General features: G+C 45.4%; 1 protein-coding gene across 2 annotated transcripts in view; it reads right to left on the minus strand.

The window, feature by feature from the left end:
* ADAMTS17 (ADAM metallopeptidase with thrombospondin type 1 motif 17) overlaps positions 1 to 24,665 on the minus strand; it is a 346,546-nt gene that overhangs the window by 246,067 nt on the left and 75,814 nt on the right. For both annotated transcript variants that reach the window (XM_046010435.1, XM_046010434.1), the window contains exons 5-7: positions 21,992 to 22,075; positions 21,075 to 21,232; positions 6,360 to 6,403 (exon numbers count right to left, since the gene is read on the minus strand). In XM_046010435.1, the coding sequence (XP_045866391.1) occupies positions 6,360 to 6,403; positions 21,075 to 21,232; positions 21,992 to 22,075 (286 nt within the window). The remainder of the gene's footprint in view (positions 1 to 6,359; positions 6,404 to 21,074; positions 21,233 to 21,991; positions 22,076 to 24,665) is intronic.

A 24,665-nucleotide genomic window follows, 5' to 3' on the forward strand; every position in this document is an offset into this window, starting at 1 on the left:
GGGCATGTGTGCATGTCCGGGTATGTGTATATGGACATATGTAGGTGCATGGGCAAGTGGGCGCACGCGCGTGCGCGCACACACACACACACACACACACACTCGTTCACCTTTTCATTCTCTCCAGTCACTATCTTCATGTCATGCCACAGGACAGCCATACAGCAGTAAACAGGTGGGAGAACCCCCAGGGCCATCCCCTGCTTTAGGCATGGAGGCTCCAACAAAGGTTTTTGGAAGACCCTCTCCAACATCATTTTTGAGAAGCTACTCTAAATCTACATGGGAAGCTGGACAGGGGAGGGAAGAAGCCAGGCTCCTGAAGTACCTCCTGTTTAGCTTTCCCAGATAATTTCTGTTGGCTGAGAAATCCAAGCTGAATTTGCAAGGAGCAAAGCCCTCACATTAACAGAATGCGACTTTGCTAACTCTCTTAAGGGCATGGCCAATTTTTTTTCTTTTTTAATTATATGAGGAGGAAGGCAGCACTGGCCCAGAGAATCTAAATCCCTGATTGCTAGATGCATGCCTATTTGATTTACAAAATTGAAGCCTTTCATAAAACCTCACACACACACCAAAAAAATCACAAATCATGGTCAGGAGCCTAACTATAAATACCGATCTGACTCCTGAAAACAATGAACTTGCTGAAGACCTCAGGTCATCTGATTCGGGACAACTAATATATCATTGACTGTTAAGCCTTCTCTTCTGGAAGCCTCTCAGGGTAGACACAAGGGACACAGTGTGGGTCAGCCTGACGGTGGGGCAGCATGAGGTGGGGTTAGAAGGAAGACACATCAGACCTTGTTCCCTCAATGGAGTAAATGTCCTTCGGGGACAGACATCTGAGACTACTTCTGACAAACAATTCTGAAGCAAAACTGAACCCTGACTTCTGTGAGGTCAGAAGGAAAAACAAAATAAAGCAAACAAACCCACAGGAAAGCTCTTGGATGCAAACCCGAAGCTCGGCCTTACTCGTGAAACTTTTGTATTTTTATCTCAAATGGTACTTTCCAGCGGCATTCAGCACACAGAACCTTTGACGCCTCTACCATTCAAAGCTGCCCTCCCCGAGTGAAGACTTAGCAATACCAGAAAAATGCAATAAATAAATAAATAAATAAATAAATAAAATGTGCACTCTGAAGGACATTCCACAAAGTTTTTCAGTTTTTCAGCTTCAGCACTAGGACTGGACCAACCAAAGGTCCTCCAGGGTGATGAATGTGGAGGGATAAAGGGCAGCCAGACGGATGCTTTTTGATGTTTTTTTAATACACACAAAGTGGCAAGACGTTCTTGCTGAAGCCCTGAGACATGACAGTTCAGAACGTCTCCTCCTTGACACTCTTATTTAATAAAAACCCAACAGGGCAGTGTTTGGACACTAAGCCCTCGCCCTCGTCTCTCACTGGTTTCCCAGCAAATGTTCCTTCCGTGGTCTTATGGAGGCTGCCCTGAAACAGACTTCCAAAGCAGATATGTCATTTCCCAAAACCTTCATCCTGGTGGGTGATGCTCCCTCTCGCACTTCCTCCCTCCCTGACAGACCTGCTCTGTGGATGTCAGTGGCCACATCCATGAAGCCCCCGCTGGGCTGCCCAGACATCTCAGGGAGCTCAGTGCCAGCACGATGGGCCACACAGGGACACCCAAGTTCAGGGACAGCCATGGAGACCTCTGTCCAAACAGCAGGGTTCCAGTGTGTGGACCAGTCTCAGAGCCCCTCAGTGGTATCTCCCTGGTCTTGTATATGCAACATTTCATGAGGCCACTGAGCATGTCCATTGTCTTTGGTGCAGGATTATCACGTATCACATCCCTTGACTTGGCAGCAGTAGGGGAAAGGAGGTTTTGCCATTAATTAAAAAAATGAGAGCGAGCAAGCAAAAACACTAATGCCAATAATTAGAACTAAATTTGTGAAGCTTGAATAAGGTTGTTGTCCGGAAAAAAAAAAAAAATCACCACAGCTCAGTTTACAGCTAAGGTTAGAACCAGGACAAACGCCACGTTAACTCAGATGTGTCTGGTGGTCCAGGCTGCTCAGGTACCACCTACAGATGCCCAGAGGCGTGTGTGTTGGGAAGTGCAATGTGAAGGGCCAACAGAGGCTTTCAGAGGTCTCGCCCCTTCATACTCCTTCTTACTTAGGACAGCTTTTTCCTCGGGATGAAGCAATTCAACAGAGAAAAAGCCCACAACCCCCAAAAGGCAAGGTTTTAAAGGTTTTAAAATAGGGACCATCCAGTGAGGGGGCAGCTGTTTCTTTTAGCGATGAAGCTGTTTTTCTAGAACCTTCTGCCGTAAGCGTTGCCTTTTCTCCCTGTACATGTCTTCCTACAAGGTGGAGATCAGCAGGACCTCTGTGCTGCCATCCCTTCTCCTTCCACAGTGGCCCAAACTGGAAGAGCTGGGAGGGAGGGTCCATCAGGTGTGACTGTTTTAAAAGCGTGTTTACTCATCTGTGCAGGCCAGCTCCAAGCCAGGGAGGTGGGGCTTGATGAGGCTGCTCCCCCTCAGGGGTCAAGACCACCTCAGACTTAGGGCCAAGGAAGCCCTCCTTGCTTACGCCAATAGGACCCCGGTAACATGCTGCAGACACATGGGTTTCTCATATTTCAATCTTAATGAAAGGGTCAGGGATGCATCGGACATTGGTGGTCCTGGACTGTCTAGCATCCATCCTTCCCCCTGGCTAAAGCACGCTGACTGCCCTCTGGAGAACTCCTTCCCGTGTTATTGCTCCCCGGTGGAAGCCCAAAGAGCCAGAGCCTCCCTAGCCCTGTGCAGATATGTTGAGGAGCTGCAGGTCACGTGACCCGGGGCATGACTGGGAGCTGGTGACAAGCAGATGGAGGCCATCCCCCACCGGCCCCACCACTGACCTCTGCATGGCGTCTACGGTCTCCCCTTCCAGGGCTACCTGGGGTGCTATGTTCCAACCAGATCGTGCACCCACCTGGTCTGCTGAAATGGGCGCATGCAGACTGAACAGGGAAAGTAATTTTTAACAGGACCCCAAACTCCACTAGCTACCTGGGGGTTCTCCGAATGAATTGTTAGAATTTCACTCTGAAATCTATTTTAAGCTGCTTTTTAAGACAGTAGTTAAAATGTTTACAACAGGGGCGCCTGGGTGGCTCAGCTGGTTAAGCTATTGCCCTGGGCTCAGGTCATGATCTTGGAATCCCGGGATGGGGTCCTGCATCGGGCTCCCTGCTCAGCAGAGAGTCTGGTTCTCCCTCTGACCTTCCTCCTCTCATGCTGTCTCTCTCTCAAGTAAATAAATAAAAAAAATCTTTTTTTAGAAAAAGTTAGTAACAGCACATTACCTTTGGGGGGATAGTGGCTGGGAGGGGGCATGAGATAACCTTTGAGGGGGCTGATGACATTCCACACCTTAATCTGAGCAGTGGTTTTGAGGACACAGACATATGACTATACCACAGTGTGGATGTGCTTAATGTCACTGAACTACACACTTAAAAATGGCTAGGATTTTATATATAAATTTTATGTTATATATATTTACTACCATTTAAAAAATAGTTTAAAAGAGAATTCAAAATATTGCTTTAGAACTATTTCAATAGGGGCACCTGGTCTACGGCCATACCACCCTGAACGCGCCCGATCTCGTCTCAATAGGGGCGCCTGGGTGGCTCAGTGGGTTAAAGCCTCTGCCTTCGGCTCAGGTCATGATCCCAGGGTCTCAGGATCGAGCCCTGCATCAGGCTCTCTGCTCAGGGGGGAGCCCGCTTCCCCCTTCTCTCTGCCTCCCTGTCTACTTGTGATCTCTGTCTGTCGAATAAATAAAATCTTTTTTTTTCCATTTTATTTATTTTTTCAGCGTAACAGTATTCATTGTTTTTGCACAACACCCAGTGCTCCATGCAAAACGTGCCCTCCCCATTACCCACCACCTGTTTCCCCAACCTCCCACCCCTGACCCTTCAAAACCCTCAGGTTGTTTTTCAGAGTCCATAGTCTCTTATGGTTCGCCTCCCCTTCCAAATTTTTTTTTTTAATAAACATATAATGTATTTTTATCCCCAGGGGTACAGGTCTGTGAATCGCCAGGTAGCAGGAAATAAATAAAATCTTTTAAAAAAAAAAACTATTTCAATAAATACAACTAAAAAAAAAAAAAAAAGCACAGGTATAAATTAAAAATCCACTAAGACTGGTACCTTTTGCTGTATGCATGTAAGTTTATACCCGAATCAAACCAAGAAAGCAAACAGAAAACACTACCATGTGCCAAATTACAAAACACCAGCAATCCCCAAGCTTCCCTGGTTTCTCAAGGTGCCACATTCTCCCATTTTCTGTAAAACCAAGGGCACAGCCCCTCCTGCTAGAGCCTGACCCTGAGATCTGAAGGCAGCTGTTCAAGATCTCTCAGCACTGGCAACCTCATACCTATGTGATTCAGATTATTTTTCCATTCTGCAGAATCAAAACAAATACAAAAACAAATTGGATGCTGGAATGACAAAATTATAGACTTGGAATACAGATACGTGGTAGCCAGGAGTTAGGGAAAGGAAAGGGGGGAGGGAGAAGAAGGAGATTTACAGGAGCAGCCTGAGTGAGCTGCTTAGAGGTGATGGACCAGTTCTGCTCCGACTGTCTTGGTGGCTGGATGAATTTACATACATAGTAAAATGGCATGGAACTATATGTAAAAACACACCCCAAAACGGGATTCATGCAAAAACCCAGTGAAACCTGAGTAGAATCTGTAGCCTAGCTCACTGTACCGTGCCAGTCAATTTCCCGGTTTGGAAATACACTACGGTTACGTAAGTTGCAACCGTGGGAGAAAGCAGGGTGATAGGTACAAGAGACTTAGCTCTGAATTTCTTTGGCAACTTTCAACGATTCTGTAATTATTACAAAATAAAAGGTTAAAAAAATACAGAAACAAATTGGATGAGACTGCTGTAAGTCTGCCATAACCCCAGTTTTCAAATTTTTCTCTTCATGGAATCACTGCTGTTCTTACAAACCGACTTGATAATAAGTACAAATAAATTATGGCATGTTAAAACAAAAGCACTATGTAAGTTTTGTTTTGTTTTTTCTCCCAAAGGAAGGGATTCATTTCCTTTGTAGAAGCTGAACATCACTGAGGTATTGGAAAAGAGGATGCAATAAGGAAGTATGAGACAGGGCTGGTTCAGCCTTGTGCTAAGTGGCTGTCACAGAAAGAATGATTACAGCTGGTCCATGCAATTAAGAGATTTTATGGAGGAAACAGAGACACACACATACACACACACCTGGGAGGTCATGCAAGGACATTAGATTTCATCAGCAGTGTGCAAAGTGTCAAATGAGTAGTGTTATGGACCGAATGGTGCCCTCCTCTCCCTGAAATTCATATGTTGGGGTGCTGACCTCCGATGTAAATGTATTTGGAGACAGGGCACTTAAAACTGTGCTAGGACTCCCTAGGAAGCACAGGTTTTTAAATATTTGAATCCCACGATAATATGTATCTGTCAATCCTATGCTGTTTACCTACAATTCTAAGCACGTCGCATTCAGATTCTTGCTCTCGGTGGTGCCATATTTTGACCTCGTGGTAAATAAAGATGTGTGCCCCGCAGTCACAATTGGAAACCGTCTTGATGTTTCCTTTGTGAAGAAAGCACCCTCTTCCTATGGGTCAAAAACTGGTTCCAAGTGGAAACCTATGAGCTATCAAGAACAAGCCAGATACCAAGAAGGATAGAAGAGAAGGGAAGATGGCAAGTGGAAAAGCTGGGGAGGGAGTGAAGTTAGAAGAGGGAGGGAAGGGGGAGAAGGAAAACGTGTCTTGCCATGCTGTGTGTCAGTCTTGGGACCTTGTAACCAGAAAGCAATAAGCCTGGTGCCCAGCCTGGTGAAGGAGGCTAGCCTCACACCCACACAGTCCCAATTTACCGCTTAGGCCTTTGCTAATGATCAGCCACATGCATGAGAGTGAACCGGGAAACTCATGACAACAGCATAACGTTGTGGGGTCCCCACCTATAAGAGTGACCAAGAGGCTGAGAGCCAAGCGTGCCCCCAACCACGGTCCCCTTGAGGCAACCTGGAGGCACCTCCCGTAACTTCACTTTTCCTGTCTTCCTTACTCAGCATCTGTCTTGATGCCTTCTGCCCTGAGCAACCTCACACTTCCCAGCAACAAAAGAGGAAGTCAAATGAAGACAAAGAACCAATTTACAAGAAAAGAGGCAACAGGAAAGGCAGGGTCTGTCTGAGGAGAGCTCCTCCAGACTGGAAATGTTACCAGGTCTCCAGATTATCATGGGGTTCAGCAGCCCCCTAAGTGATTATTCTGCTTCTAAACTTACCAACGGTGTCACACGGTTCGTCTTTGTGTACGCAGAAATCTGTCCTAAAGAAAACAAAAACACACAAAACACAAAGACAGACATGGTCAGGTGTATGCAGTAGCCCCCAAGGATGGGAGAAGAAATCACTGTCAGCTAAGCTTGTCTGGTCGTCCTGCCCAGAGCAATGCTAGCCATTTGTCAAGAGTAACCCATCCACAATATTCCCAACTGGCAGGCCCAATTACCCCACCGTAGGCCCTCCTTTCATAGCTAGACTACTCCACCTAACACCTGGTTGCTGGGAGGGCTCCCTCCAACAACTGTGGAAGTTCTGGAAAAAGGTTTGCAAGTCCTTCATCACAGACGATCCTTCTTCAGTATCATCAGACTATGGTGACTTCCCCAAGCGACTCTACTCGGGCGGCGACTGGCTTTAGATGCTGAGGTGGTCATGTAGCACTTCCATGAGAAGACGACGGAAAGCGACTTCTTCAAGTTATAGCCTTTAAATCTTCCCAGGATCCCCTGGGGCCTGTAGCTATGTGGGAAGAGCAAATTTGCTCCAAAGCTCGTCCAGCCTCAGGGGTTCACTATGGCCTCTAGCTACTCATGTTTGGAACAATAGGTCTGGGTCCTTCTTTTCCAAAACCAGAGCATTCCCACAGTTAGGGGCTGACCTGACCACTGGTTGTCTGGGACCAGGAAAGGAGAACAGTGGCCTGGTCTCCCCCTCCCGACCCCAGGGCCCCATGTTTGCCTTCTCAAGAGGGCTGGGGGGTGCTGACAAAAAATGTCCACTCCCTTAAACTCCTTCAGGTTTAAAAGGTGTGTTCTGAACATTTTAAAGTTCTTCTGGGAAGGAAGATAGGGCCAGCCAGACAAGGTGGGCACTAAGCCCAGTTGTGAAAGAAAGTGGCAGGTCTGGGTTGGGCCACTTTTCCCCTTTCAGACACCCTGGCATCAGTGTCCTCAATTCCTCTGCTACCCTCTGTCAAAATCTCTTCTCAGGGAAGGATCTGACCTGCCGTTTGCAGTGGGCACAATGACAGAGAAGGCAACGTGTCAGTCTCCTACCCTAAGTCTGTAAGGTCATCTTTCCTTCTGCCTCCGCATCAGTCCCACTCTGAGACGCAGCATGTTCGGTGTATTTACCCCCAAACGGTGACCCACACCTGATACTTCTTTTTTTTTTTTTTTAAAGATTTTATTTATTTATTTGACAGAGAGAGAGATCACAAGTAGGCAGAGAGGCAGGCAGAGAGAGAGGAGGACGCAGGCTCCCCGCACCACACCTGATACTTCTTAGTGCCAGGTGGCCTCCTGTGGAAATGGAGCAGAGCCTGTGTTCCCAACTCTGGCTTTGCCTCGGGCTCACCTGAGGTGAGGTTTGTCAAAGGTTCCACCTGCCGACTCAGACCCACAGATTCTCCGCGGGGTCCTGCTCTACAGAACCAGATAACACTGGGCGCTTATGAGCGCAGAGGAGAGGAGGGGGCAGCTTTGAAGGCTTAGCCCCGAAACCGGTCAGAGAAACACCAAGGAGAAGCTGGTGCCAATGCTGTCAGCAGCTCACACAGGTTCTGCTCACGGCAAGTTTCTAATTTTTTTCCTGACAAGCCTCTATGTTTGACAATCAATTTGAAAGCCGTTTTAACAAAGGGAAAAAGGAAGCCTTCAAGAATCCCACATTTGGAGGGGAGGAGTCAAGATGGCGGAGAAGTAGCAGCCTGAGACTACATCAGGTAGCAGGAGATCAGCTCGATAGCTTATCTAAACATTGCAAACACCTACAAATCCAACGGGAGAGAGAAGAGAAGAAGAACAGCAACTCTAGAAACAGAAAATCAACCACTTTCTGAAAGGTAGGACTGGCGGAGAAGTGAATCTAAAACGACGGGAAGATAGACCGCGGGGGGAGGGGCCGGCTCCCGGCAAGCGGCGGAGGAACGGAGCACAAAATCAGGACTTTTAAAAGTCTGTTCCACTGAGGGACATTGCTCCAGGGGCTAAACCGGGGTGAAGCCCACGCGGGGCCAGCGTGGCCCCAGGCCCCGCAGGGTCACAGAAGGATCGGGGGTGTCGGAGTGTCGCAGAGCGCGCAGGTATTAGAACGGAGAAGCCGGCTGCAGAGACAGAGCCGAGGACTGAACTCTCAGCTCGGGGTTACCTTGAACTGGTCGCGGGCTGGGTGAGCTCGGAGCGCGGCTAGAGGCTGGGGATACGGGAGTGATTGGGTGCTGTCCTCTGGGGGCGCACTGAGGAGTGGGGCCCCAGGCTCTCAGCTCCTCCGGGCCGGAGACTGGGAGGCCGCCATTTTCATTCCCGTCCTCCGGAACTCTACGGAAAGCGTTCAGGGAACAGAAGCTCCCAAAAGCGAACCCGAGCCGATTACTTAGTGGGGCCGCCGGTAAGGGCGGTGCAATCCCGCCTCGGGCAAAGACACTTGAGAGTCACTACAACAGGCCCCTCCCCCAGAAGATCAACAAAATATCCAGCCAGGACGAAGTTCATCTATCAAGGAGAAAGCAGATTCAATTCCTAAGACAGCAGAGCAATTCCAGAGGAGGAGAAAGCAAAGCACGGAACTCATGGCTTTCTCCCCATGATTCTTTAGTCTTGCGGCTACTTCAATTTTTTTTTCTTTTTTCAATTTCTTTTTCTTTTTTCAATTTTTTTTCATTTTTCTTTTTTCTTCTTCTGCTAAATTTTTTAAAACTTTTACCCTTTTCTTTTTTAACGTTTTTTGACTAGTTCATCTAAATATATATATTTTCTTTCTTTTTTATATTTTTTTATTTGTTTTATTTTTTAAATTTTTTTCTTTTTTTTTTTTTTCTTTTTTTTTCAGAACCTGTTTTTATCCCCTTTCTCCCCCCCACAATTTGGGGTCTCTTCTGATTTGGTTACAGCGCATTTTTCCGGGGTCTTTGCCACCCTTTTAGTAGTTTATTTGCTCCTTCATATCCTCTTATCTGGACAAAATGACAAGGCGGAAAAAATCACCACAAACAAAAGAACAAGAGACAGTACCGAAGGCTAGGGACCTAATCAACACAGACATTGGTACTATGTCAGATCAAGAGTTCAGAATGACGATTCTGAACATTCTAGCCGGGCTCGAAAAAGGCATGGAAGATATTAGAGAAACCCTCTCTGGAGATATTAAAGCCCTTTCTGGAGAAATTAAAGAACTAAAGTCTAACCAAGTTGAAATCAAAAAAGCTATTAATGAGGTGCAATCAAAAATGGAGGCTCTCACTGCTAGGATCAATGAGGCAGAAGAAAGAATTAGTGATATAGAAGACCAAATGACAGAGAATAAGGAAGCCGAGCAAAAGAGGGACAAACAGCTACTGGACCATGAGGGGAGAATTCGAGAGATAAGTGACACCATAAGACGAAACAACATTAGAATAATTGGGATTCCAGAAGAAGAAGAAACAGAGAGGGGAGCAGAAGGTCTATTGGAGAGAATCATTGGAGAGAATTTCCCTAATATGGCAAAGGGAACAAGCATCAAAATCCAGGAGATGCAGAGAACCCCCCTCAAAGTCAACAAGAATAGGTCCACACCCCGTCACCTAATAGTAAAATTTACAAGTCTTAGTGACAAAGAGAAAATCCTGAAAGCAGCCCGAGAAAAGAAATCAGTAACATACAATGGTAAAAATATTAGATTGGCGGCAGACTTATCCACAGAGACCTGGCAGGCCAGAAAGAGCTGGCATGATATATTCAGAGCACTCAACGAGAAAAACATGCAGCCAAGAATACTCTATCCAGCTAGGCTATCATTGAAAATAGAAGGAGAGATCAAAATCTTCCAGGACAAACAAAAACTGAAAGAATTTGCAAACACCAAACCAGGTCTCCAGGAAATATTGAAAGGGGTCCTCTAAGCAAAGAGAGAGCCTAAAAGTAGTAGATCAGAAAGGTACAGAGACAATATACAGTAACAGTCACCTTACAGGCTACTAATGGCACTAAATTCATATCTCTCAATAGTTACCCTGAATGTTAATGGGCTAAATGCCCCAATCAAAAGACACAGGGTATCAGAATGGATAAAAAAACAAAACCCATCAGTATGTTGCCTACAAGAAACTCATTTTAGACGCGAAGACACCTCCAGATTTAAAGTGAGGGGGTGGAAAACAATTTACCATGCTAATGGGCATCAGAAGAAAGCTGGGGTGGCAATCCTTATATCAGATCAATTAGATTTTAAGCCAAAGACTATAATAAGAGATGAGGAAGGACACTATATCCTACTCAAAGGGTCTGTCCAACAAGAAGATCTAACAATTTTAAATATCTATGCCCCTAACGTGGGAGCAGCCAACTATATCAACCAATTAATAACAAAATCAAAGAAACACATCAATAATAATACAATAATAGTAGGGGACTTGAACACTCCCCTCACTGAAATGGACAGATCATCCAAGCAAAAGATCAACAAGGAAATAAAGGCCTTAAATGACACACTGGACCAGATGGACATCACAGATATATTCAGAACATTTCATCCCAAAGCAACAGAATACACATTCTTCTCTAGTGCACATGGAACCTTCTCCAGAATAGATCACATCCTGGGTCACAAATCAGGTCTCAACCGGTATCAAAAGATTAGGATTATTCCCTGCATATTTTCAGACCACAATGCTCTGAAGCTAGAACTCAATCACAAGATGAAAGCTGGAAAGAACCCAAATACATGGAGACTAAACAGCATCCTTCTAAAGAATGAATGGGTCAACCAGGAAATTAAAGAAGAATTGAAAAAATTCATGGAAACAAATGATAATGAAAACACAACAGTTCAAAATCTGTGGGACACAGCAAAGGCAGTCCTGAGAGGAAAATATATAGCGGTACAAGCCTTTCTCAAGAAACAAGAAAGGTCTCAAGTACACAACCTAACCCTACGCGTAAAGGAGCTGGAGAAAGAACAAGAAAGAAACCCTAAACCCAGCAGGAGAAGAGAAATCATAAAGATCAGAGCAGAAATCAATGAAATAGAAACCAAAAAAACAATAGAAAAAATCAATGAAACTAGGAGCTGGTTCTTTGAAAGAATCAATAGGATTGATAAACCCCTGGCCAGACTCATCAAATAGAAAAGAGAAAGGACCCAAATCAATAAAATCATGAATGAAAGAGGAGAGATCACAACTAACACCAAAGAAATACAGACAATTATAAGAACATACTATGAGCAACTCTACGCCAACAAATTGGACAATCTGGAAGAAATGGATGCATTCCTAGAGACATATAAACTACCACAACTGAACCAGGAAGAAATAGAAAACCTGAACAGGCCCATAACCAGTAAGGAGATTGAAACAGTCATCAAAAATCTCCAAACAAACAAAAGCCCAGGGCCAGACGGCTTCCCAGGGGAATTCTACCAAACATTTAAAGAAGAACTCATTCCTATTCTCCTGAAACTGTTCCAAAAAATAGAAATGGAAGGAAAACTTCCAAACTCATTCTATGAGGCCAGCATCACCTTGATCCCAAAACCAGACAAGGATCCCACCAAAAAAGAGAACGACAGACCAATATCCTTGATGAACACAGACGCAAAAATTCTCGCCAAAATACTAGCCAATAGGATTCAACAGTACATTAAAAGGATTATTCACCACGATCAAGTGGGATTTATTCCAGGGCTGCAGGGTTGGTTCAACATCCGCAAATCAATCAATGTGATAGAACACATTAATAAAAGAAAGAACAAGAACCATATGATACTCTCAATAGATGCTGAAAAAGCATTTGACAAAGTACAGCATCCCTTCCTGATCAAAACTCTTCAAAGTGTGGGGATAGAGGGCACATACCTCAATATTATCAAAGCCATCTATGAAAAACCCACCGCAAATATCATTCTCAATGGAGAAAAACTGAAAGCTTTTCCGTTAAGGTCAGGAACACGGCAGGGATGTCCACTATCACCACTGCTATTCAACATAGTACTAGAAGTCCTAGCCTCAGCAATCAGACAACAAAAAGAAATTAAAGGCATCCAAATCGGTAAAGAAGAAGTCAAACTATCACTCTTCGCAGATGATATGATACTATATGTGGACAACCCAAAAGACTCCACTCCAAAACTGCTAGAACTTGTACAGGAATTCAGTAAAGTGTCAGGATATAAAATCAATGCACAGAAATCAGTTGCATTTCTGTACACCAACAACAAGAATGAAGAAAGAGAAATTAAGGAGTCAATCCCATTTACAATTGTACCCAAAACTATAAGATACCTAGGAATAAACCTAACCAAAGAGACTAAGAATCTATACACAGAAAATTATAAAGTACTCATGAAAGAAATTGAGGAAGACACAAAAAAATGGAAAAATGTTCCATGCTCCTGGATTGGAAGAATAAATATTGTGAAAATGTCTATGCTACCTAAAGCAATCTACACATTTAATGCAATCCCTATCAAAATACCATCCATTTTTTTCAAAGAAATGGAACAAATAATCCTAAAATTTATATGGAACCAGAAAAGACCTCGAATAGCCAAAGGAATATTGAAGAACAAAGCCAAAGTGGGTGGCATCACAATTCCGGACTTCAAGCTCTATTACAAAGCTGTCATCATCAAGACAGCATGGTACTGGCACAAAAACAGACACATAGATCAGTGGAACAGAATAGAAAGCCCAGAAATCGACCCTCAACTCTATGGTCAACTAATCTTCGACAAAGCAGGAAAGAATGTCCAATGGAAAAAAGACAGCCTCTTCAATAAATGGTGCTGGGAAAATTGGACAGCCACATGCAGAAAAATGAAATTGGACCACTTCCTTACACCACACACAAAAATAGACTCCAAATGGATGAAGGACCTCAATGTGAGAAAGGAATCCATCAAAATCCTTGAGGAGAATGCAGGCAGCAACCTCTTCGACCTCAGCCGTAGCAACATCTTCCTAGGAACAACGGCAAAGGCAAGGGAAGCAAGGGCAAAAATGAACTATTGGGATTTCATCAAGATCAAAAGCTTTTGCACAGCAAAGGAAACAGTTAACAAAACCAAAAGACAACTGACAGAATGGGAGAAGATATTTGCAAACAACATATCAGATAAAGGGCTAGTATCCAAAATCTATAAGGAACTTAGCAAACTCAACACCCAAAGAACAAACAATCCAATCAAGAAATGGGCAGAGGACATGAACAGACATTTCTGCAAAGAAGACATCCAGATGGCCAACAGACACATGAAAAAGTGCTCCACGTCACTCGGCATCAGGGAAATACAAATCAAAACCACAATGAGATATCACCTCACACCAGTCAGGATGGCTAAAATTAACAAGTCAGGAAATGACAGATGCTGGCGAGGATGTGGAGAAAGGGGAACCCTCCTCCACTGTTGGTGGGAATGCAAGCTGGTGCAACCACTCTGGAAAACAGCATGGAGGTTCCTCAAAATGTTGAAAATAGAACTACCCTATGACCCAGCAATTGCACTACTGGGTATTTACCCTAAAGATACAAACATAGTGATCCGAAGGGGCACGTGTACCCGAATGTTTATAGCAGCAATGTCTACAATAGCCAGACTATGGAAAGAACCTAGATGTCCATCAACAGATGAATGGATAAAGAAGATGTGGTATATATACACAATGGAATACTATGCAGCCATCAAAAGAAATGAAATCATGCCATTTGCGACGACGTGGATGGAAGTAGAGCGTATCATGCTTAGTGAAATAAGTCAATCGGAGAAAGACAACTATCATATGATCTCCCTGATATGAGGACATGGAGAAGCAACATGGGGGGGTAGGGGGATAGGAGAAGAGTAAATGAAACAAGATGGGATTGGGAGGGAGACAAACCATAAATGACTCTTAATCTCACAAAACAAACTGGGGGTTGCTGGGGGGAGGTGGGATTGGGAGAGGGGGAGCGGGCTATGGACATTGGGGAGGGGAGGCGAACCATAAGAGACTATGTACTCTGAAAAACAACCTGAGGGTTTTGAAGGGTCAGGGGTGGGAGGTTGGGGCAACCTGAGGGTTTTGAAGGGTCAGGGGTGGGAGGTTGGGGGAACAGGTGGTGGGTAATGGGGAGGGCACGTTTTGCATGGAGCACTGGGTGTTGTGCAAAAAGAATGAATACTGTTACACTGAAAAAATAAATAAAATAAAAAAAAAAAAAGAATCCCACATTTGGCAGGAAAAAAAAAAAAACAAAAAAAAACCAAGAACCCTACACTTGTCACAGTCCCACTCTAAAACCACAGGAACTGGCACAGGAAGGGAGGTGGGATAACCACAGAAGCCATAAAAGGAAGCCTTGATTTTTTTCTGTCAAAGTTGACCTTTCAGTATTTCTGTATCCTCTGGGTAAATACCCAGGAGTGAGAATACAAAAACACTAATCCAAAGGGATACATGCACGCCTATCTTTTTTTTTTTTTTTTAAGATTTTATTTATTTATTTGACAGAGAGAGATCACAAGTAGGCAGCGAGGCAGGCAGAGAGAGAGGAGGAAGCAGGCTCCCCGCAGAGCAGAGAGCCCGATGCGGGACTCGATCCCAGAACCCTGAGATCATGACCTGAGCCGAAGGCAGCGGCTTAATCCACTGAGCCACCCAGGCGCCCCGCACGCCTATCTTTAAAGCAGCACTGCTTACAGTGGCCAACATACGGCGCAGCCCAAGTGTCCATCGAGAGACGAAGGGAGAAAGAAGATGTGCTGTGTATATATGCAACACAGTATCACTCCGCCATCAAAAAGAGGGAAATCTTGTTATTTGCAGTGACGTGGACGGAGCGAGTAAGTATAATGCTAAGTAAAGTAAGCCAGTCAGGGAAAGACAGATACCACAGGATCCCACTTATACGTGGAATTTAAGAAACAAACAAAAAAATGAGCAAAGGGAAATAGACAAATCAAGAAACAGACTCATGACTAGAGAGAACAAACTGATGGTTATCAAAGGGGAGCTAGGTGAGGGATGGGTGAAATGGGTGACGGGGACGAAGGAGGGCACTTGTGATGAGCACGGGGTGACGTATGGAAGGGATGTATCGCTATATTGACACCTGAGACAAATATGACACTGTATGAGAACCAACTGGAATTAAACACTCAAAACAAAAGATAAACTTCTAAAAGGCTGACTAGCAGGCAGTAGAAGGTGGCAAGGAACCAGCAGTGGCAGAGCTCACTACTCTCCTGTCTATCTGACCCCAACTCAACAATGTTGATGGGCCACCCCTCCCGTTTGAAGGTATTGAATGTCATATGCACACAAGGACCAAGGTGGTCCAACACCTTGTCCAGGGTTTCCCAGAGTGAGCATAACTAAAAGCCTGGGTAAAAGGAGAAAGCGGACGTGACCATCAGTCCCACGGTGAAGAACTAAAGAGAATCGAGTAGAAGACGCTGCCATCTTGGAGAGAGTGCCATCTTGGAGAACGCCAGCCCTGCTGGCTGACGGGAGCACTGCGTGTTCCCTCATCCTGTGGCTTCCCTGAAGGGAAGTAGGTGGTCTCAAATGATGGACCCTGCAATACCACCCATTGCTTCTCCTGAGAGAGTGGGAGGAAGTGCTGTCTGCTCAGAGAGGGGAAAGCCAAGCTCAATTACAAGCCTGGCTTGAAAGGGTCAGCCAAGATTTGGATCTTCTTTCTCCTTCCTGTTCAAGGTCCTTTCTCAGGAAAGAAAACACAAGGCCTCTGCCCAAAGGGGCAGCTTCATCTCCACGTGATCCTGTACCTACTGCAAACTCATGCCTAACCCACATGCCGGGGTTGAAGGGTTCAAGTGGGGTTCCATCAGAGCTCTCCCGTCCTAGTCCTCTTACTTTCCACTGCTTGCTCTTCAAGAGAGGGCAGGCCGCGTGGACCTCCGCGACCTGGCACGCTGCATGGGTGAGTCAGCTGTGTGCACTAAGGCTTCTCATCCCCCGACCTGGTTTACCGCTTTTCTATTGCCATCTTGAAAGGCTTTTTTAAGATCCCTCATTTTCATTCTGCACCGGGTCCCACGATTTTAGGTAGCTAATCTTGTGCATAACCTATTGCCTGGCATGCCGTTGGGGCTTAGTAAGTAACGGCTCCTTTATTACCAACCGACACACATTTCCAGAACACTTTCAACTTGCCGTGCAGTCTTACGGGTAGCCTCATTTCTGCAGTGTTGGGGAACCTGAGAAAATGCAAGGCAATGGTCCAGATACTCTCTGAGCGCTCACCATGAGCTAGGCCCGCAGGAGACCCCCTTGGTCAGAGCCTGGGGAGCTGGATGGAGTGACACAAAGGGCAGGGTGGAGGGACAGCTGCAGGTGGACCCATGGCGGAGCTTCAACTGGCCCTGCGCAACTGTTCCCGGTGTCTCCTGCAGGCACAGACCTGTTTGGGGTTGGGGGGCGGGGGGAGGAGCGATTCCCTCTCTCGTGGCTTCCTAAGGGAGATGCAGGGCCAAAGGTAAAGTGGAGTCAGGTGCTGAAGCCCCACCTGGACCCCAGTCCTCTGTGTGGGTCCCCTGTGGTCCCCAGCCTCCGTCCACTCAGCGGGGTTTTCCAGCCCCAGACAAGGCTGTGGCTGCTGGAAAGTCCGCTTCCGTGGCTTCTGGCTCGGCAGCTTCCGCCGCATGTGATGTCATGCTCACATCTCTGTGGCTGGCCGTCTGCAGGGCTGGTGGGCGTCTGGGACAATGTACTCTCGGGCTCAGCCACAGCCCATAAGGAGCCAGAGGAGGGCGGGAAGAAAGCCTTGCATTGACCAGCCTCGGTCCCAGGACTGGGGAACACCGGCCCGTAAACCCCGTTGGGTCCCTGCAGCCCGTGATTAGACTCTCAGCTCGGATTACTCTGGGAGGAAAGAGCTGCCTCTCGGGAGCAGCAGCTGTCTTACACCCAATTTCCACGTGAAAACATCGGCCCATTATTATCCCAACCTAGTGAACTGTGGCTCTCAGCCTCTAATTATTAAACAGTGCCTCTTGGCCAACTCGGCTCCCAGCCCCGACTCCCCTCTGCCTCCCCCGTCCTTCTGGGAGGTCTTCAATTTCACAGCTGGGAGGATCCAGAGTGAGCTGGGCATCGGCCGATCCGGCCCAGCGGCTCCACAGAAGCAGGTGAAAGGAAGGACGAGCGCTCATGTAGTTCATCAGAGGTCTGTGTGAAACCAAGGAGGAAAACCCCGGCTAACAGAGATGCAGGAAGGCTTTGCAGTTGGCTCTGCCTGCAGCAGAAGGAACCCTGCTCTTCAGGGGTCACCAGACATGCCCCCGCCCTAGCACCTGCCCCCATGCTTTCGGGACCACCCCCTAAGGGCTTAATTAGAAAAATTCTCAAACTGTCTTAAAGTGATTAAAATACACAGAATACAGAATTTGCTATCTTAAACCCTTTTAGGCATACGGCTTCATGAGGTTCAATGCATTTATAATGTTGGGCACCAATCTCCAGAAGTCTTTTCATCTTATAAAACTGAAACTACATCCATCGAACTTCCTATTCCTTCCTCCTTCCAGCGTTCCACCCTGTCTCTAGGAATTTAACTGCTCTAAGCGTCTCAGAGAAGTGGAATCATACCCTCTGTGGCTTTTTGTGGATCTCACTTAGCATCACGTGCTCCAGGGTCACCCATGCTGTGGCCTGTGGCAAGATGCCCTTCCTTTGTAAGGCTGAATAGTATGCCATATGCATAGCCCATATGTTATGTACCCATTCACCAACAAAGGACACGTGGTTGCTTCCACATTTTAGCTATTATGAGTCATGCTGCCACGAACACAGGAACACACATATCTCTGGAAACCCTCCTTTCAATGCTTTTGGGTCTATACTCAGAAGTAGGATTACTGGACCAAAGGGTAATTCTGCACTTAGTATTTCGAGGATGCATTTACTATTTCCCACCAAAAGAGCGCAAGGGTTCCCGTTTCTCCACATCCTGACAATGGTCGTTATTTTCTGTCTTGTTTTTTTTTTCAGTAAGAGCCAAAACCTAATGTAACCTAATGGGTGTGAGATGTTAAAAAAAAAAAAAAAAGTGATATTTTTATGCAAAATATTTCCACTACAGTAAATAAGTTTGTTAGAGGCGGGAAACAGAAAAGAGAGCCAGAAAACCTAACTTAACTGGCAGCCTTCTCAGGCCAAGGGTAAATTCATGTCTACCAACAATAGTGTTTTGCAAAAAGGCTAAGCCGGAGGCTTTGTCAACACTGATTTCAGTAACACTTACTTAGTGCCTCTGAAAAAAAGGGGCTACTCGTTCCTAAACGGAGACCACGTGCAAGTGCATCCTTGACCCAGACAAGGAATGAAACTGCAAGAAAGAGATGATGTCGGGAAAGATCTCACAAACACCAGAATTTGTATGTTTTATCTAGTTTGGGAACAAGCCACTTTCAAAGTAGTGACCTTGGAAGTTCAGTGGTACGTTCCAAAGATGATGTTATTAGAGCTCTTCTCTAGGAGCTCACTTAATGAGCATTTGGAAAATCAGTTGCGTGAATTTACAGCTATACACAGACATGGTTCCCAAGGACCCTACCCTGCTCCCCAAATCAAATCCACTCTCAAAGGGTGCTATGTATCACCCCAACGCCGCAATTCTTAGGGTGCTTTACAGAAAACCCCACCATTTCGAAGTGCTTGGAGCCATGGCAACCTCTGGCCAGTACGCATGAGGCCAGGGAGTGGGGGTGACCATTGGGGGAGGTGGTGCCTGGATGCTCCCAGCACTCCCTGGGGTGAGCAAACCCAGATCCAAAGCAAGAACCAGCTCCTGCTCATCACTTGTAGGGCACCAGCCGGATGGCAGCCATCAGAATTACTGAATAGATGTCTTCTCACATGTCCTATTATACATTTAATCAGAGCCTGTAATGGCAGCAAATGCTCTCCTAAGGGATCAGCATGTTACAGAGCACATTTTTAACCCTTTGGGGTTGGCAATTACTGCATCATCCACCCACAGTGGGGACAAGGTATGTGCTCGGGTCTGGTGGCAGCAATACCCATGTCCTGGGGCTTTTTAAGAGGAGAAGGTTAGGCGGTTGCCTTGCCTGGTGCCTAGAGATAAGGTGTCAGAAGTTCCCCAGACAGCTTTGGGATGTCACTTGGCCAGGGGCTAACAGGAAGTAGCTCAAGAGATATACCAGGGAGCTTTTCTGGCTCCTCTTCGAGGGACAGGCTGTCTCAGGCTACCAGAATGATAAAGCCCTCCTTGCCACAACTTAACCTCTGAACTCAGAAGAAAGAAAAAAAAAAAAGACAACCTATAATTTGAGAAGTAGTTTCCCTAAATTAACTTAAAAAATTCCCTAAAATTCAAAACAGACAGATTCATAGCAAGTCTAATAACATTTTCACATTTTAATCCAACAGATTAAAATGATCAAGAAACACTTCTGCCTATTTCGTAAAGGGGGAGTTTTGGTGTGAACACAACGCATTCTACTTATATCATGGAAGTCAGGCAACCCAAGCAAATCAGTTTTTCTCGGAGAGGTTTGAGACATGAGACGAAAATGAAAGAGCCACATCCATATCTGTTGTGGGTTAAAGTGTGTCCCCAAACACAGATATGTTCAAGTGTTAACCCCTAGTACCTGTACCTGTGAATGCGATCTTACTTGGAAAGAGGGTCTTTGCGGGTGTAAGCAAATTAAGATGGACTCCCACTGGGCTACAGCTGGACCCTAATCCAAGGACCGATGTCCTTATGAGAAGAGGGAAATTGGGACAGAGGGAGGAGGCTAAATGACCATGTGATAGTGCAGGAGAGGTCGGAGCCATGCGCCTACAAGACAAGGGATGCCAAAGATTGCAGGCCACCACTGGAAGTTAGGAGGAAGGATGCAAGGATCCTCTCCTGGACCCTTCAGAGACAGCACGGCCCTGCCCACACCTTGACCTTGGGCTTCTGGCCTCCAAAACAGTGTAAGAATGCATTTCTGTTGTTTTAAGCCCCCCAGGCTGTGCTCATTTATTACTGCATCCCCCTGGCAAACTAAGAAAATGTGGCCGCTGCCTGCATAGTAAGTCTGTCTTTGGTTTCTGTTCTCCGCTGCCAGGCCCCTGTTGTCCCTCTCAGACTGGAAAAGTCCAGCTCTATAGTCTAGAAAGATGCTCAGCTCCTTACTTGCAACAGAACATCCATGGGAATTCCCCAGGCCTCTCTGCCAACTGCTGTTGCCCCAGGAGTGCCCCGGGGTTGGGGCCATGCACAGCACATGGGTACCTACATGTATTCCCTCCTACAGGAAACTCAGGGTATCCACTCCCCCTCCACCACCGACAGCACCCGCAAGTCAGTCGAGAGGCAACCTCAAACACAGGTTAGCTCTTTCCTGGTGAACGTTATCTCTGGTGCTCAGGAGAGGTAGCAGATACATTTTCTTGGAAGCTTTAAGACTCTTGGGTAACCAGGATTTTGGTACTTTTCTTTTAATAGTAACAACAGCAACAATTATGGCTAACGCTGACTGAGTCCTTACTTTGGGCCAGGCACCATTAGAAGCACTTCCTGCGTGCATGGGATCCTTGCAACTCAGGGTTAAATACTATAATTTACCCCCATTTTACTGATGAGGAATCCAAGCCTCGGTGAGCTGGCTCACAGTCTGATTTCCAAGCCTGGATTCCAAGCAAACTGCCCTCTTTTCCACTCCAAAGAGGGACATGCCTTTCCCCAATTGTGTGCACCGCTACAGACCAAATCCAGCCTCACCTGGTAACAAATACAGCCGCGTCCACAGGGGGCGTATCATCCTTCCCTCCTGGAACCTGATTATTGCCGAGGTACCGGGCTCCTCCGTATTCCTCGTTCTGCCAATGACAGAAGCTTTCCAGGGACCGCTCACCATGGTGCCCAATGGACAATTTGGCCTGAAAGAAATAGGGGTGGGGGGGGGCAGTTAAAGAAGCAAACAGCCAGGGAAGCCAGAGTTTACATCAGAATATAGTGTGGAGACAACTGCTTGCTGGGACATCATCCCATGATGTGCTTCCCCCAAATGCAACCGTAATGCTGGTAGGAAGGTGCACAGACCAGAGAGAGGCCAGGGCCTTCTTTGCAAGTTCATATGAAGACTACGTTATTAAAGAAAAAAAAATTTTTTTTTTCTTTTCTTCTTTTTTTGGCAAACTGAACTACATACCCAACCAAGCATCATCGGTCTCTTGTTTTCAAGTGCATTGCCCAACTCCGCGAGTGACATTATCATGTGGGAATGCACTTGACTCAAAGACAAGAAAACAATGCTACAGAGAATCCAAATTTGGCCCGAGGCTGGGATGTAGCTCCAGAAGGTAGCGATTGGTTTCCAAAGACCTCACCATCTAGAGTTGCACATGTGAGATGCGCCGGGAGTGTTGGAGGGATGCGCACAGGCCCACTGCTCAGGGTTCCCTTGAAATTCCAAGCACATCACGTGCACACCAAGCTTCTAGTAACAGTACCTGCCCTCCTCCCACTGGACATCCCCTGTCCCCAGCCCAGGGCACACTGCTGCCATCTGCAAAGCCTGGCAGGGCAGATAAGACTGACAACCACCTGCATTCCTCCTTAGCACTCCACAGCAACTAGGAAACTTGCAGACCAGTTACGCTGTCTGTGTGCTCTGACGGGCATCCGTGGGGACTTACAGGCCGTTGTCGTAGCAGGACGAGCTTGGTAACCTGAATGTTCACCTTACTTCCAAGGCTCTGGTGTTGAAACATATTGTACACCTGTCAAGAGAAAAAAAAAAAAGAATGATGTAAAAACTAATTTAAAAAATTAATAAAAAATTGGGACGCCTGGGTGGCTCAGTTGGTTAAGCAGCTGCCTTTGGCTCAGGTCATGATCCCAGCATCCTGGGATCGAGTCCCACATCGGGCTCCTCGCTCTGCAGGGAGCCTGCTTCTCCCTCTGACTCTGCTTGCCACTCTGTCTGCCTGTGCTTGCTTGCTCTCTCTCTCTCTGACAAATAAATAAATAAAATCTTTAAAAAAAAAAAAATTAGTAAAAATACAGTGGTATCCTGGATGGGATCCTGGAACAGACAAAAGATGTTAGGTAAAAACTAAGGACATGTGCATTAACTATTGACTTTAGTCAATAATAATGAATCAGAATGCCAAAAAACAATCCAATGGGCAGAGGACCTGAACAGACATTTTTCCAAAGAAGACCTACATATGGCCATTGGACACATGAAAAGATGCTCAGGCACTAGGGAAATACCTACCCAAACTACAAGGAGCTATGAACTTACACCTGTCGGAATGACTAGCATCAAAAAGACAAGAAATAATGAGGATTGGCAAGGATGTAGAGGAAAAGGAACCCTCGTGCACTGTCGGTGGGAATGTAAACTGGCGTAGCTACTGTGGAAAACGGTACGGAGGTTCCTCCCAAAATTAAAAATAGAACTACCCTCTGATCCTGTAATTCCACTAAAAGGTATTTACCTAGAGGAAATGAAAACACTAATTTGAAAAGATGTATGCACCCCCACGTTTACAGCAGGATTATTTACAACAGCCAAGTGTTGATCAACAGACGAATGAATAAAGAGGTAGGATACATCTATACAATGGAATATAACTCAGCATAAAAAAGAATGAGATCTTGGGACGACTGGGGGCTCAGTCGGTTAAGCTGCTGCCTTCGGCTCGGGTTGTGATCCCAGGGTCCTGGGATCGAGTCCCCCCGCATTGGGCTCCTCGCTCAGTGGGGAGTCTGCTCTCTCTGCCTCTGCCTGCCTCTCTGCCTGCTTGTGTGCACACGCGCTCTCTCTCTCTCTGACAAATAAATAAATAAATAAAATCTTTAAAAAAAAAGAATGAGATCTTGCCATTTGTGACAATATGTATGGACCTGGAGAGTATTATACTAAGTGAAGTAAGTCAGAGAAAGACAAATAAATACCACATGATTTCACTTATATGTGGAACCAAAAAAACAAAAAGAACAAACAAAAACAGGCTCTTAAATACAGAAAACTGATGGTTAACAAACTCAGGGGAGGTGAGTAGGGGCATGAGGGAAATAAAAAAGGGGGATTAACCTTAAAAAGATATAAACTTCCAAGTTATAAAATAAAGAAGTCACATCGGGGTGCCTGGGTGGCTCAGTTGTTAAGGGTCTGCCTTCAGTTCAGGTCACGATCCCAGGGTCCTGGGATTGAGCCCCACATCAGGTTCCCTGCTTGGTGGGAAGCCTGCTTCTCCCTCTCCCACTCCCCCTGCTGTGTTCCCTCTCTCGCTGTCTCTCTCTGTCAAAGAAATAAAATATTAAATAAATAAATGATAAAGAAGTCACAGAAATGTAAAGTATAGCGTAGTAAATACAGTCAGTAAGATTGTAGTAACATTGTTTGGGGACAGATGGTGACTACACTTATCATGGTGGGCACTGAATAATGTACAGATTTACGGAATCTATACATTGTATACTTGAAATATAATACTGTATGTTAATTATGCTTCCATAAAAATAATAAAAATGATAGATCATTATTGGTCCATTAGTTTATACCATACTATTGTAAGATAATAATAAGCGGAGATTTGTGTATAGGAACTCTCTGTACTATTTGCTCAATTTTTCCATAAAATACAAACGAATAAAATAAAATTTTTATAAGTAAGATAAAAATTATACTCATTAAAACTATTAATGTAAAGATTATAAAATATTAAAATATTTTAAAACTTGCATTTTGCTAGTACAAAAAATCTGAAGAAAGAATAATTATATGAAATTTAATTTTCGGTGTTCATAAAGAACAAAAACAAAAAAAAATGTATATATGGGAAATATGACCCAGATTTATTTAAAAGGCCTTCTGGGGGCACCTGGATGGCTCAGCTGGTTGAGCATCTGACTCTTGATTTCAGCTCCAGTCATGATCTTGAGGTCACGGGATTGGGCCCCATGTCGGGCTCTACACTCAGTGGGGAGTCTACCTGAGGATTCTCCCTATGTCTCTACCCCTTCCCCCATGCTCACTCTCTAAAATAAATAAATACTTGAAAAAAAAAGATCTTCTGAGATCTAAAAACTCCCATAAATACGATTTCCCAAAAGAAAGACGCACATGATAGGAAACTCTGGAATCACACCCACATGTGTGTACATACACACAAAGCTAAGCTGGAAATCAGTTGTTAAAAAAAAAAAAAAAAAGACATAGAACAGTAGATTCCAAAAGAAAGAATGGATATTAGATAATCCTGGTAGAAAACTTAAAACTCCCATTATGGACTTTTATGGGGGATGTTGTAGGGGACCTTTAAGAAAGGGAAGGGAAAGTCAATGCCTTTGGCCATCCGT

This window comes from Meles meles, chromosome 6, assembly GCF_922984935.1.
Source record: "Meles meles chromosome 6, mMelMel3.1 paternal haplotype, whole genome shotgun sequence".
NCBI classification, from domain to species: Eukaryota; Metazoa; Chordata; class Mammalia; order Carnivora; family Mustelidae; genus Meles; species Meles meles.